This window comes from Arvicanthis niloticus, chromosome 17 (genome assembly GCF_011762505.2).
Source record: "Arvicanthis niloticus isolate mArvNil1 chromosome 17, mArvNil1.pat.X, whole genome shotgun sequence".
NCBI classification, from domain to species: Eukaryota; Metazoa; Chordata; class Mammalia; order Rodentia; family Muridae; genus Arvicanthis; species Arvicanthis niloticus.
Window position 1 is genome coordinate 30,565,052 of NC_047674.1, and position 15,289 is coordinate 30,580,340.

General features: G+C 48.7%; 1 protein-coding gene across 14 annotated transcripts in view; it reads right to left on the minus strand.

Moving 5' to 3' along the window:
• Inpp4a (inositol polyphosphate-4-phosphatase type I A) overlaps positions 1-15,289 on the minus strand; it is a 126,823-nt gene that overhangs the window by 19,551 nt on the left and 91,983 nt on the right. For 6 of the 14 annotated variants that reach the window (XM_034521187.2, XM_034521185.2, XM_076915046.1 and 3 more), the window contains 8 exons: positions 12,700-12,883; positions 11,365-11,583; positions 10,239-10,494; positions 6,954-6,986; positions 2,638-2,810; positions 1,614-1,737; positions 693-819; positions 212-352 (listed from right to left, as the gene is read on the minus strand). In XM_034521187.2, coding sequence (XP_034377078.1) covers positions 212-352; positions 693-819; positions 1,614-1,737; positions 2,638-2,810; positions 6,954-6,986; positions 10,239-10,494; positions 11,365-11,583; positions 12,700-12,883 — 1,257 coding nt within the window. The remainder of the gene's footprint in view (positions 1-211; positions 353-692; positions 820-1,613; positions 1,738-2,637; positions 2,811-6,953; positions 6,987-10,238; positions 10,495-11,364; positions 11,584-12,699; positions 12,884-15,289) is intronic. The other 8 variants (XM_034521195.2, XM_034521193.2, XM_034521192.2 and 5 more) reach the window with 3 other exon arrangements.

Consider the following 15,289-nt stretch of genomic DNA (forward strand, 5'->3'; position numbering starts at 1 on the left):
CCTCTTCAGCAACATCCTCAAATTTTCCTCACATCCTCTCTACCCATGGCCAGAAGTATGACCTACCTAACATGTCACTGTGATCATGGCCTGCTCCACTAAAAGTTGTACAATGTCTCCCAGTAACCACAGTGTATTTCTCTAGTTGAGGTGGGCTCACACCCCAGCTCCATGGACACTAAACCCCAGCCGCACAGGCGCCAGCACACACCTCTCGGCCAGTGTCTGTTGTTCGTTGATGCCCACGTTGAAGAGGACAGGCTGTACCCGCAGCAGCATGCCGCTCTGGATCTCTCGGGGAAGGGAGTCAAACAGTGGGCCTGGCAGAGGGATTCGCACGTTAAAGCCATCCCTAGTGGAGAGAGGAAATGCAAAGCAGGGGTGAGGTCAGGACACTGAGAGGAGAGGGCAGACCCAAAGCATACTTCAGAGCCCTGGGTGATGCTCTGGTTAGTGTGGTTCAATGCCTATTCAGACCTTTCAAGAGAAATAACGGAATTAGCACGGGTCTAGGAAGGCTGTGTGTTATGTTCTCAAAGAGTAAAACCAAAGAACAGAGTGGTGTGTGTCCCATGAGACAGACATGGTGAAGCCCTGCTGTTGATGGAGTGTTAGGGTGACAGAGTGGTGTGTGTCCCACGAGACACACAGTAAAGCCCCGCTGCTGATGAAGTGTTAGGTGATGCTCTTACCGGTTTCCTGTGATGACTGGCAGCATGTCACTTGATGCATTCGATGTGGCCTGAGTGACTTTAAAGGTCACATTCCTCAGATCCATGATTCCAAGGCTCATGTCCTCTAACATGGCCAACTCCTCTCCTGAAATGAAACAGAGAAGGGAAAGATATCAAGGCTGCCGCTCTCCTTAGGACGTCTGTGAACAGGAGGCTGAGGGCATTGATGGAGGACATTCTGTGAGAATCTGCTGCTGACTACACAGCAGCACTGCAGATGTAGCTGTAGAAATGGGTACCACCCTTCTCAAGATTTCTGTGCACGGAACCTCAAAAGCCCATGCTACTTCTTCAAGGATGGGGACAGAAATGGTACAGTAATTTTGCTATGGCCACCTCCTTCCATGGCTGGATACCTCTTCAAGAACCCATAATCCCAAGATGAACGAACACCTTTTCTAAATGGTCCATTTTCACTTTCTTGGAAGAAATAAAAACAAAACAAACAAAACAAAAAAACCCAAAAAAAAAGTCTAGGGGAAAAACAATCTCCATAAAGGGCAATTTGGAATCAGCTTTTACATCCCTAACTGCCCCTTCCCCTTGACTAGCAACTCTCCTTCTCAGTTATAGAAATTAGCTCATACAGTTATAAATGTCTACAGTATACAGGTGTCACTGCACTAAACATTTAGCGGGAGTAATTCAGAAGCAGCCGAAACCCTCATCCATGTTCATCAGAGAGACGGTCAAGATCTAGAACATCACCACTGCAAACCAAGGGGTGAGCAGTGTGTAGGCCCATCACCTGGTTCTTGTTTACACGTCCTGGTAAGGTTTGAACTCATTTAACATCTGGAAGAAAAAGCCAGTAGAGGCTCAAATGGAACCACCCTTGTGGCCCTGGGTTAGGGGTCACCTCCAAGCTGAGGGTCTCACCATAGGTACTCAGCAGGCTCTCAAACTGGGCCAGAAGCCCGATGGTATAGAGTTGCCGCAGGAAGCCACCGTCGTGCAGGCAGTTCCTCAGCTTGATGATAAAGCCGCAGATGAGGGCTGTCAGCTGTGGAGAGGCACAGGGCAATGGTGTGAAGAGCAGTCTCAAGCAGCAGCCAACACATGCCCTAGTCCCTTTGTTTCCACTACTAAGAGACATCTGCAATGTCTTATCATCCCTCAGGGAGGGCTGGGTGCTGGCCAGGGATGCCCTGGCTGTAACACCGCCGTAATCCAAGGCTATACGAGCTGGCAATAAACTACACAGGCTTGTGGCACCTGATAAAGGTGGGCTTGGACTGGGCTCAGCCTCTGACATGACCTACTCTGGTCATTCCTGACTAAAACTTTTTGGAAGCTTAGAATCACTATCCTACATGGAAAGGACCTGTCAGGCCACACCAACCCTGTGTGGAATCAAGAGTGAACGTGGCTGTCTGGTTTCCCTAGGAGGTTTTCTGTGGGATAAACAGGCTTCCAAGCGTCAGCGGTGGACTCCAGAGCACCAGCCCCCATCCCAGCTGCTCTCATTGTTAGTTTATTGCTGACATCTTTTGACTCAGAACAATCTCAGTCTTCGCACTAGGTGGTAACTGAACTCTTAACTGGAGCCCTGAGACAAGCCACAGAACCTGAGCGCCTGCTCTTTCAACTGCATTAAGCAGCCTATGTGGCCCTCAACCACATTCCTTGTACAGAAAAAGAAAAAGGTGACAAAGAGGCATTTGCCATTGCCCTGCTTGGTGCCAGGCAATCCTGTCAGAGCTGGCCCTTCAGCAGGAACAAATACGCATCAATGAAGTAGGCTCCTTCCTGCGTCTTTCTACTGAGGAAACTTAGAAGCAACAGACGAAGGAAACATGGCCACTTGCTCGCTTCACAAGTGAGGGAAAGGGCAGAGCTCCTTGAGCCCTATTTCTCTGAGGTAGGAGGTGCATATGACAGCCTGTGTCCTCTGGGGCCTTACAGTTTGGCAGAAGACGACGTCACGGCGATACTGCAGGCTGAGGTAGGAGGCAATGGTGGGGGCACTGTCCTGCATGAGCAGGAAGACCATGGCCGCCTTGGCCTTGTCGCTCATCATGGCCACACAGTCTGTGAGGGTGGTCAGCAGAGGGTAAAGGGCCTCACTCCACTCACCTGCACATGAGCGAGGGGCTTGTTAGTATTCGGAAGAAGCAGGCCCTGCAAAGCCACACACCACCCGCCCCTAACCATTGTCCCATCCTTCCTCTCGCATCCCCAGCCCTCTATGCCTCCTGACCCTGCTTTCCCCATTACACGGCCTGGAAAAACAGAACCGAATTCTGCCCAGAGCCAATGCTGCTCCGTCTGTCTGTCTGTCCCCTCTACCTGCGGTTGCTGAGTAAGACATCAGTTCTGCTCTGGCACCATCCACATACTGCACTTAGCACTCACCCTACAGCTCCTAGGAACCCTTCCTCAATATGCCAAACTAGCACTGTTAAGGGAAACAACAAACAAGTTTCTGCAGGTCACGGCAGGGCCGGAAACAGATCCCATGTGCAAGAGGAGCAACCTCCCTCCACAGCATGGTGGTTTCTATAGTCCACAAGGAAGGCCCACAGCCGTATATGTCACAGCCCTTCCCAAAGCAAGGTGCTGACTCTGCCCATCTCTTACTCACTGCCCTCAACCCCCATGCCCTGCTTGTTATCAACCATCTCCAGCTCAGCTCTCTTGCAGAGACAACTAGAACTTTAGCCCTGTACCTAAATAACCCTTTAAAAAGAGAGCCCCGGAGGGGAAGAGCAGAGAGCGAGGGCCAGCTTTGGCTCTGCCTTTGTTTCCTTCCCTCTTGGAAGACATCAAAGAGAGAAGACATGCCAGGTCCAAAAATAGGCACCAGCACATCCCTACTTGGGGAAGCTTCACTCCAAACAGCTCAAGGCAGTGAACATCCCAAGGGACAGAGTGCAAGCTGCAGAGCCCGCAGCCCAGCGACTGCACTGCCAGAGAGAGACTGTCTGACACAGGCAGGAAGAGAAGGGAGACTTGCTCACTCCTCTGCTATCTAGCTAGCACTTCAACTCCAAGAATGTGTAGAGGAACTGCCCACACTCAGTGGCTGGCCTCAGAACACAGAACAGTCCAGGGTTGGAAATGATCTAACAGGATATGCAGGCACACTTTATGTGGACAAGGGTTACGTCTGTAATGGGGAAAAGAGCAGGCTTAAATTTAGAATCTAAGGCAGAAAGGTCTTAGCAAATATGACACAGTGACAAAGAACACTGGACTGAGAAGTGGAAAATATGAGTTCCAAGCCTGGCTGCTGTGCAGTGGTAGACACAGGCAAGGCCCTAGGCCCCTTATAGGACCTTATTGGGAAAATCAGAGAGAAGCACCAGATAGATGCCCAGACCAGATAGATCTCCCTCTGAATTCCTCAGGCACCAAGTGCCCTGCTTCTTTGAAGAACTCTGAGAAAAGATTCTGCCAGAAAAGGCCAATGAAAACCAGGGGGTATAGCATGTGGTTGGGAAAAGGTAAAGTCAGTGAGTCTGCTTCATAGCTGGGTGTGGTAATGCATGCCTGTAAGCCCAGGGCCTGTGGGGCTGAAGCAGGAGGACAAGTTCAACGCTAGCCTGGGCTACATACTAATATCCAACCTCAAAAAATAAAAACAACCTAGCACCCCCTTTCCTCCAAATACTGCTCTTCAGTAAGTACTGGAGTGCTCAGGTCAAATGCAGCCATCTTTACTTTGCTTTCCAACCATCACATTTACACAATCCATAGGATAACCATGGCTATTTTAACCTAAAAATAAGCAGCGTAGACAAGTTGTTTTGTTCAACCAAGCCGAGCCTTCCCCATATGACTTTTTAACTTTACTCTTTTTTTTCAAAAATAAAATTCATATAACAACGAATTGTTTGCTAAACTAGAAAAAAAAAAAAGAGTCTAGAAGAAAAGTCTAAAAGAAGAGTCTAAAAGGCACTCAGTACTTGTCTTGGAAAATGGGTGGTATGGACCTGCAAGAGGGTGATCCAACATCTTCCCAGGTAGTCTCAGGCAAGGCTGGCTGGCCAGAGTCCAGTAAAGGCATGTCTAATACCTGCCCGTCTTATCCATAGACAGAACAGGGCTTAGAAGCGGAGAGCCAGCCCAAGACACAAACAGAACATCTGTGTATGTCTGTCTGGCTCTCAGAGCCATTATCTTTAGTAGTCAGCCTGGTTCTGCTGAAGAGAGAGCAGGAGATAGGAGGTACTACATGTTTTATGTATTAGTAGGAACACAATTTCAAACAATTTCAAGCCAAACTGATTTCAATGGCAGCACATGGTGTCTACCCAGAGAAGGCTGGGATGTTGAAATTGGTTAAGGGTTTTCAATGTGCTACCTCAAAAGGAAAGACAGCAATGACTACTACTTTTATATTGTTTTATTATTATTGAATCAGGTCTGAGGTAAACTCCTAGCTACCTGCTACCCAGTGTCAGCTGCTGCCTGACAGCCCGCGTCCCACACTACTTTAGGTAGCAGCTTCAAGTGCTCTTTCTATCTACAGGCTGCTTTGTTTTAAAATTAACTAGTATGAACAAGGAATGAGTGTATGTATATCTGTACTGTTGTGCAGTATATGCATACATGTGCTCACATGTAGGTGTGAACATCCATATGTGCATGGGTAGGGAGACCTGCAGTTTATGTCCAGCATCCTCTCCCTCACTCCCTCCTCTTTACTTTCTCCGAGAGCCAGCCAGTGAGTTCTGGGACCAGCCTGTCTCTGCCTTCCTCCCCAGTGCTGGGCTTGCAGATGTGCTCTGCCACTCTTGGCTCTTTACTTGGGTGCTGGGGATCTGAAGTCAGATCCTCACAGGTACTCAGCGAGCACTTTACTGCCATCAAAGAATCGATGTCTCCAGCCTCTGGACTGTGTGTGTTTAATACAGACTAAATATGCAGTGCAGGACTCCTGGCAGGGAACCATTTTTAACACCAATTGCAGAAAAGCTGCCAGTGCCTCCCAAGAGGAAGAGTTCTTTAAATCAGGCATTTTCTGAGTGCTGACAGAAACCAGAGTGGAAAATAAGCCTGAACTCCCCCACAGGCTCGCAGGCACCTTCTTTGGTTCTCACTGCTAGCTGTGGCCCCAGACTGCCACATCACTGAGGCCCTGTGAAAGCCGCTATCTGAAGGCTCTGGCTGAGTCAGACACCAGGCAGGTAAAGAGCAGGGTTAATTGTGCATCTACTGAGGCTCAGTGGCCCTGAGGGCTCCACCATGACACTGGGATCTAAGACTCACTCAAGGATGCTACGCTGATGTTTGGAGCATGAGGGCTACGAAGGGACTGGAAGCAAATGGGAAGAGATGATGAGCCTGGTTAGACACTGGCTCTATGTACACAGTGTGTGGACCATGGCACTGTGCTAGTGGGCAGAAATGGCTCCGTAAACCCTGCGTCCATCACTCGTGTACTGTAGATGTAGCATAGGTGTCTTCCCATCTTATACCTACTCAGAAATATGCAATCATTGGTGTGATCATATAGCTGATTGTTTAGAGTAAAAATCTGTTTGGGGAGAAAGGCATACGCACACTGTGGGAAAACCACAAGTTGTATAGAGGAAGCTCGTCAGGAACCACAGCAGGGCTCGGTGCACCCTACAGTAATCTTTATAGACCAGGAGAGCCACAGAGTCTCTGCTGCACTAACTGAAAACAGGTGATAGACAATATAATGTTATAATGCAGGCTGTGGCCAGGATTTAGCGTCAGACCGAAGTTCCCAAACCCCTGAGGTAGAATCAGGGGCTGTAGGTTCTCCATGCAAATGTACCGGAAAGATTTCATTTTTAACAATAAGCCCACATAAGGCCCAGATCAAAGTCTGATAAGAGTTCTGTCGCATGCAGAAGCTGACAGGAAGCTGCACCAACACATTCCCAGTAAACACAAATCATCCAGTTGTACCTTCAAGAGCTATGTGTGGAAGTCCATCTGAGTGTACAAGGAATATCTACAAACATGTAGCTTTCTAAATCAGATCACCCACCACAGGAAGGCCAGTGCACTCAGAAATAATCCAAGTGAAAAGGTTTCAGGGCTCAGAAGGAAAACACAGCGTGTCTGGCGGCCATTTCAGGTCACATCCCCAGTCCCACAGGTCCCTCACCAAACCTCAAAACAGAAAGTACTGAAATACTCTCCTAACTCTGGGAACACAAAACAATCTTTGATAATTGAGCTACAAGCACTACCTGAGCATTTAAGAGACAGCAGCAGGAGCCTTGAACGCAAAGCACGTACCTGGACTGGACTCTTCAGGAGGGGGGCTGCAATCTGCACAGAAATGGAGGGCAACAGGGATGATTAAGGAGCAGCACACAGTTCAAACACGAGCAGCTCAGTCTCAGAGCCGCTGCATCAGCAGCTTGCAGCAAGGTGGCTCAGCACATGGAGAAGAGGCCTGGAGCTCAGACCTCTTACCCAGTTTCCCAAGGGCATTCCTGCTGCTGGGAGCAACTGAGCCCTCTCAGTGGTGAACAACAGTTATTCACCAGAGTCAACATCCATGTGGCTAACACTTCAACATACAATGTTCTTCAAGATGAGTGAGCCAACACACACAATGTCACAATGCCACGCTGACAACACACACAATGCCAGATGCCACACTGATGATGATGGGGAGATGGAGCCCCATGCTAGCTTACAACATCAATGACAGAGACTGACCAACCAAGCATGCAGGTCAACTGTGGAGCCCTCTGCCCTGACTGACTGAGGAACCCAGAGCCCACGACCTACTGCTGAGCTCTAAACTGGAAAGGCCCCACAATAAAACCAACACACCGAAAGGACCTTCAAAAGTGCATCTAAACTAAATATAAAACCTGTATGATTTGGAAGATGGCTCCAAATAGAAAACTCCTCCAGCCAGGCTGTCCCTCCAGCTTTGCTGTCCTTCCAGGCAGGCTGTCCCTCCAGTCAGGCTGTCCCTCCAGTCAGGCTGTCAAGGTCTTCAAAGAGTACCCATTTTGATTCTAGTTCACTTTTGCTGAGTCATACTAGGATGTTCTCATTTCAATTTCACATTTCCCTTTAAAATGCTAAAATTCCTAGTTAAATGGAATCTGAGAAAAGACAGCTTGAAAAGACACCAAAGGAGTAGATTTGTATTTCCTTTTGTGTGTGAACTTCAGTTCAGAGCCTGTCTGTAGGAAACTGAAATGAGGTGGCTTTAGATTCCCAGGGTGGACAGAAGGAGCTCAGGAGGCTGTCAGAGGGGTGAGTCAGGGTCCCTTCTCTGCTCTGTTTGGACATGACTCATGAAGCTGACAGGAGGGAAAGGAAACATAAAGTCTTTCCGAAGCTGAGGAGCTCGGCCATAGTGGTTGGTGATCAGACCCTGAGTTGACAGGAGCCCTAGAGGTGCAAAACAATGCAGTCAGCAGTTGTTAAGCCTGTATCTGGCTAATGAGAATTATCCCAAGCCTTGAAAAACTACACACTTTTATTATGTGTTTATTTTTATTATCTGTTTATTATCTTCTATTATCTGTATTATTTGCCTCGCTGTGACCTCTACTTTAGGACTCTGGTCTATGAATGAGGAGGAGAGTTTAGGAGCCTTGTGAGTGCCTGTGGTGATCTCAAACAGCAGGGCAGGACCATTCCTGAGAGAGTTTACTCAGTTTGGTATCTTTCCAACCCAAGGGGAGAAATGAGGCTCCTCTGGCAACCTCAGATCAGTGGCTCCTACTGGTCTTAAGTCATGGAGTCCTTTGAGATTTGGTGACCACTATGAACTTTCTCCCCATTCACTTACAAATTTCACCATGTGGTCTCAGGGGTATGTGAGGCTTGGGGTGTATCTATAGATCCCATCTTAACAATTCAGTAGGTGATCTTAGGGTTACATGAGGATGGGGTTACATAGATCCTGGGTTAACAATTCATTAATATTCCTACCAGGCTAGCCTGTCAGGAAGCCTGTAGTGCATTTTCTTAATTAGTGATTGATGTGGGAGGGCCCAGACATTGTGGTTGGTGCCACCCCAGTGCAGGTGGTCCTAGATACGGATGTAAGAAAGCAGGCTGAGCAAGCCAGTAAGGAGTGTTCCTCTGTGGCCTCTGTATCAGTTTCTGCCTCCAGGTTCCTGTCTCCAGTTCCCGCTATGGCTTTCCTGGTGAATGAGCTGTGAGTTGAAATAACCCTTTCCTCCTCAGGTTGCTTTTGGTCATGGTGTTTTGTCACCACCATAGAAACCCTAACTGGGACAAGCATCCTGGACACATGGGTCACAAAGACAAACAGCTGTATCACATAACATACTAGCTCCTAAATTTTAAATATCTAACCATTTTCCTCTGTATCTTCAGAAAATCTTTTAAGTTACAAAAAAAAAAAAAAAATCATATATATTTCTTCTTCATTCATTCAAGGTAGGCAAGTGATCTACCACCTAACTACATGCCTAGACCTACAACAAGTTCATATTAAAGAGAAGTAAGTAATGAACTTTGAGAAGAAAATTAAACAACAGGAAGATGAGAACAAAGCAAACACAAGCTAGTTCCAAGAATCCCTCACAGGCGTGGCAAAGTGACAGCTGTAACCCCCACTCCCCGAGATGGAAAGTAGGTGACGTGGACATTGCAGACAGATGAGAAGCAAAGGACATGTCACACATGAGATTTATCAGGAGACTGATGAAGGAAGACACATGACTGCTCTCGATGGCTGATGTCTGAGAATCCCTCATTACACAAGGCCCAGCCTGCACACTTTGGCTGGACTTAGCTTGACACTCCCCATGGAGTTGAGAGGGAGGTAGGAGCTGGGTGCTGAGGCAGGGCTCAGATGACCTGACTCAAGTGTTCTCTAGCTAGTACAGGAAATAGTGAGAGGCACCACAGAGGAGGGTCAGGCAGCCACTTGTTTTAGACACACCAGTCATCAGCATCCCGGCTGTTTTGAGGCCCGTGTTCACCATGCCCTGTGTCCTTTCTGAAGTGCTGTTGCATGGCACTACTCTGTATTCAAGGTCTCCCTATAAGAGTGGTGTCAAACCAGTCAATCTAGCTTATATGCCATCTGACTGAGTTACAGGACGCTAGGTGCCATGCTTCTGCTGGGTAAGAGTGCCAGCCAATGAGAGCCTGAGGGCTGCAAGCACCCTCAGCCAGCAGAGTTCCTGCAAAGCGTGCTTTTTTAAAAGCACTCTACCTATCCCAACACAATGGAAGTAATACCACAAAGACATCTGCATCAGCCCCTGTCAGCTTCTCAGGTCAGTTTACAAACCTGAGAAGACTTCCCACCATGGCACTATAGTCCAGGAGGGGGCCATCTGCCCATGGTGGTGATGCAGATTCAGTCAGCTCCAGTTGCATAGAAAGACAGGAGCCCCCACCCTGCTTATCTGCTGTATGTATGTATGTATGTAGTACATGCCCCAACCCCCAACCCTGCACTGCTTGTCAGCCCTCCCTGCAGTGTGCACTGGAAAGGCACGCATGGAGTCAGACACAGACAGAGGTGAGGCAGCACGAGTTGAGGCAGCATGGGAAGCGTGGATGCATACGCACGTGTGCTTGAATGAGGATGGCATGCAGCAGTGGGCATGGAGGAAGGGCATGTCGAGGAGGGGGCGTCACAGAAGGGGTCCTCCGGTCTGATCCAGTAGGCTTGGCTGTCCCGGTTACCTTTCTTGCTGGAACAGGTGCTTGAACAGGGGAAAGCGTCCTCGCAGCCCTCCCCATGTAGACGCTCCTTCTGTAGCAGCTTGTCTACCCGCTGAATGATGCACTCCAGGCTCTTGTCCACATTCAGCCACACTTTCTCCTTCAAACCAACAAGACTGTCTGGGTCAGCTTGTGCAACAGAAGACCAACAACAGAACACAGCCATCTCTACCCCATCTCTCCCCAAGTCCCAGCCCAATGATGCCCAAGCAGCCATTCAAGTCAGATATGCTTTTCTGATTTATAGCTTGCAGCCTTGTGGTCACTGACTGAAAGACTGGCAGACATCCTCTGCCAACTCTGGAAACAGATGGACTTCTAGACAGGCCTCACCTGAGGCCACAGGGCACTAAGAGCTCATCCCTGCCTCCTCCACTGCGGGCTACCTACAACCATCACAAACACCGAGGTTTCCTTCTGATGGACAGTAATGGAAACAGCTGGGTAGGAGCTGAAGGGAGAGAGGGCAGGCTGGGAGGAGCTGCAGAAACCCAGACAGATCACAGACTGCCAGGGCTGGTGGAGTACTCTGCTGCCAATTAATAATTCAGTGCTTCCCAGGATGCCTCTGAACAGTAGCCCCAAGAAACAACAACAGGATGTGGGATTTGACTCTAAAAAGACAAGGATCCAGCTCTGGGGCCACACTGGAACCATGAAGTGACATGATGTCAGGGGCAGTGGCAGCCTGGGCACCTGAGCCTCTGCATTCAAACAACAAAGAGTCCTAAAGGGTGAAGGATGAGCAGGGGGCTGAGTAAGCAGAGAGGCCTGGCTCCCAGCACAATCACGTTCAGTTTACACATATTACGGTCTGGAAACAGTCAACCTCTCAATATCAGGTGGCCAGAGCCATCTGGGAAGCAGATCTGGAGCTTGCTAACATAGGAGCTGGCACTTTGCAAGGGAAGACACAGGCAGCAGTTCTATAGTTCAGCAGCAGGACCCTAGGCAGGGACAGCAGACTCACCCACTCCTCCTCATGCCAGTCCACCTGCAGGGAAGACCGGCTGGACCTCCCTGTCCACCTGGCCATGAGGGTGTCCTGGTCATTCCGAAGCATCACCTGCTCCTCCTCAGTCGAGGTAGGGGAGGCCTTGGATGCAATGTAGTCAGGCCGTGCTGCATTCAGCCCATGGATGGAATTGGCCAACAGCTTACAGTCACAAACAGTCACCAACTGCCGAGTCTGCAGGTTCACACAAACCAGGGCTGGTAAGTGATAAGCCTTACAGAAGGAGAGAGGCAAAGGCTTAGGTCCCCCCACTCATCCTGTTCCATGTAGCCTGCTAGGGGAGCATTCCCAAGGGTGTCTAAATACAAAGGCAACATGGGATAATCTTAGTAAGAACTTTCCTGCAAGTCTAGAGGACACGGGTTCTGATTGAGACCTGCTTATCCCAGAAGGGGTCAGGGGAGATTAGAAGGGACTGAAGAATCCTATCTGACATTTTCTGCCTCTGCTTGCCTTCGACCTGGCATCACTGGGAAAAGGGGCTCACTTCCAGCCTTGACAACATGGCCCACTGTGCCCAGCCCCTGGGGTTTGTTCCTGGGAATCACACATTACTTTGGTTTGACTGCTGGAGCTTTTCTTATGCAGCAGGCTCTGAGCGACTGGACTCCTGGCATCACAGGTCTGTCTCACCTTAGAGACTGCAACAGGAGTTCTGTTGTTCCTAGCTCTACTGCCAACAACTATCCCTTCCTTTCCCAGTAGCCCTGGTCTGCCTGTATACCATGGAGACTCATGGGAAGGCTATGTCACATTCTGCGCAGGAACAGCACCCAGCAGCAAGGCAGGTGTGGGTGGAGAGGTGTAACTCGAATGTGTCTAAAGGAAAAGAGCACCATGTATCAAAGGCGGCACAGCCACTCTCTCAGTATGCAGAGATGGTTATGGATTTTTTAAAGTCAAGATTGAGTTATGGCTAAACAGAACTTTAAAAATTAATTATATATAAGCCAATAAGGTTATATTGCTTATTTCTTATGACTGAATAATTGTTCTATAGGTGCTGACTAAGGAAGCTGTAGTCTGTGTGAGTCCCAGAAAAATGAATGCAAATTTACTTGCTGGAAGACACATCAACTCCTTGGCCTTAGCAACAACTGGGGCTCTGACCACAGGCAAGTCACAGACTTCCCTGTAGCTTTGTGGATTTAAAAGAAAAGCCTTCAAAGTCACCACAATGCCACTCTCCATACAGTTCTGGGCACTTCTGGGTTGCTCTGGGTGGTCTAGTAGCTTCTAGAAACCCTAGAGACCTCTCCACCCCACATGCAGCTGGGCAGCCCCTCCTACCTTGTCTGCCAAGATGGCAAGAGTCCTCTCAAGGCCAGTGGCAGACCTGTCCTTCGCAGCCCTTGAGAGTCGTTCTGCATAGTAGCTAACTTGGGTTTTCAGGGTGTTGATCTGGGCAATGATCTCCTTGGCTCGGATGATGTCCTGTGGTATGTAGATTATGGACTGGCAGCTAGAAGATGTACTAAAAGGAACAACAGGTCCTAAGGGGCTCTCCAAATCATCCAATCTACCCACAGCTATCCCTAAAATAGAGGGGTTTTCTTGAGAACTTTAGTCACTGACGGGCAAAGGTCAATCTTAGAAGACCCTTTTTATCTAAGGAGAAGTATAAAATGTATTAAGACTAAGACTTTTATGTGTACTTGTACCTGTATGTGTCTTTATATTTACCACATACATGCACACGTGTATAAATACCTTATAATAATATCACTTATAATAATTACCCAATGCTGGGATCTTACCTAGGAACTTCATCCAGTAACTAATAATCAGTCCTTCAGATCTGAGGTCTGCTTACACCAGAAGGGATCAAGTATCACAGTCTAATAGACATTCAAATATATATATGTGTGTGTGTGTGTGTGTGCGTGTGTAATTTATATTTTAAACTAACCAAAAACCACCCCCGAAAGTCTGCATCTCCATTTGGCCAACAGGGCCTTCAGACTTCCTGTGAGCAGCCTCATATTATCCTTGCACGTATTAACCAGAGCAAGTTCCCAACAAAGGGTTCCTTTCTCCTGTTTCAGGATTTCCTTATGCTGATGACACTGCATTAGAGAAAGCTGAGGCTGAGTCAGCCAGAGGCAGGCCCAACAACTCAAGGCCTCTGAAACTACAGCCCCTCCCTCCTTCCCACCTCCTCACCACTGCAGCACTGCAGACATGTCTAGGAACCAGATGTCAAAGGACCAGGCTAGCTGCTGCACAGTGTAATCAGGAGCCTGTGAGGGGCCAACTTCATATGCCCTGGCTTCACAGGTGGGCCAGCACGTGTGGCCATCTAAGGCAGCAATGATAAGCTTATGTCTCTTATCTCAGGTCCCAATCAATCAAACATTATAAAGTTGTTTTTGAGACCATCTAAGGATGCTTGAGAAAATAAGGAGGAGACATAAAAGTCACCAATACAGAGGTGGTGATTCTGGGATGTAGGATAAGGAAGGGAATGTTCTCCCTTCTGAAATGAAGGGCTGGCTTTGAGTTCCAGGGAGGAGGGGCACCGTGGAGGGCAGAGGGTGACTCTCATTACACCCTACCCCACTTGCTGGAGATGAGAGTCACCTGACACCTTTCCAGGGAGGCCCAGAAGCAAGTCAGGAAGAAAACACCACTGCCCTTTCTCTTTCTGGACGACAGGGCAAACATGCAAACACCACAAACCCAACTGCCCCAGAGAGAATCACCACCACCACAAGCCCACACACCACAGCGGACACGATGGATCTGCCAGAAGCCCATGCAGCACACGGCACCCGAGCCTGGGCAGCACAAGCATCATTCCACAGCACAGCCTGCGGGAGCTACTTTCCAATCTGCAATCTCTCTCCCAAACGAATAGCTGTCACTAGGACAATCAGGTCTTGGAAATACATTTCAAAGAAGAATCAAAAAGCAGACTCTGTTCTTTCCGGTTCTCAGCCTTGAGAGTGTACATGGACTATCTGCTGTGTGTAGGTCTACTATTGTATATGTCCATGGTTGTACACACTGTTTCAGCAGCATCCACAGGACTGACACATGGAAGAACATTGTGAAATTGGCAGTACAAGTTGGCAAGTTCAAAGAGCTGCTCTTGGGGACATCAGGAATACATACATGCATGTACTTAATTCCAAAATCAGGAGCCACACAAAGATAATGGGGTGGGGTGCAGAGGCTATGCTGCCTTGCAGTACACAGGCTTCCGTGGAAGGAGCCTCTCTGTTCTACTCATTGTCTGGACTCCTAGCTCTTCCTGCAACAGCTCAGGAGGCAATGGCCTATGTATGATCCTTGGGCTTCATATTAGACTCCCATCCCAGGTCTACTGACCCATCCCTACTCACAGTGGAGGCCATGGGCTAAGCACAGAGCCACGTGATCATCAGAGTAGAATGCCTAATGTGCGCTTGTTCTGGATACAAGAAGAAAGGCTGCCAGCTGCCAGTCCCATGGAACCAGGTCCACCACCCCAGGGTAAGATCAAATCTTTGAAATTTGGATGCCCCCTTCTCCCAGGCTGGAAGGTTCCCCGCTATCTTAGGAGCATGGTATCCTGGGAGAAGAGAGTGCAATCATAGGAATAACCAAGCCCTTTCTGAGGCATGGAAGATCTAGAGTCTTCAGTTAAGATGAAACCTGAAGAACTTTCTAGATAAGGTTCACATGAAGCACCTTGGTTGGAATTTACCAAGAGGCAGTGGGGCCCTTGGCTCTCCATGCTCCACTCGCTGCTCATCCCTCAGACCCTTAAGGATCTGACTCATACTGCTATGGGAAAGAGTGAGCCTCCCTTCAGAAAGCCTAAGGAGGGAAAGGGGATAATATTCTGAGGGGATGCATCTAAATCACAGCTGTGGAGGAGGAAGGGGAGCAGCATCCT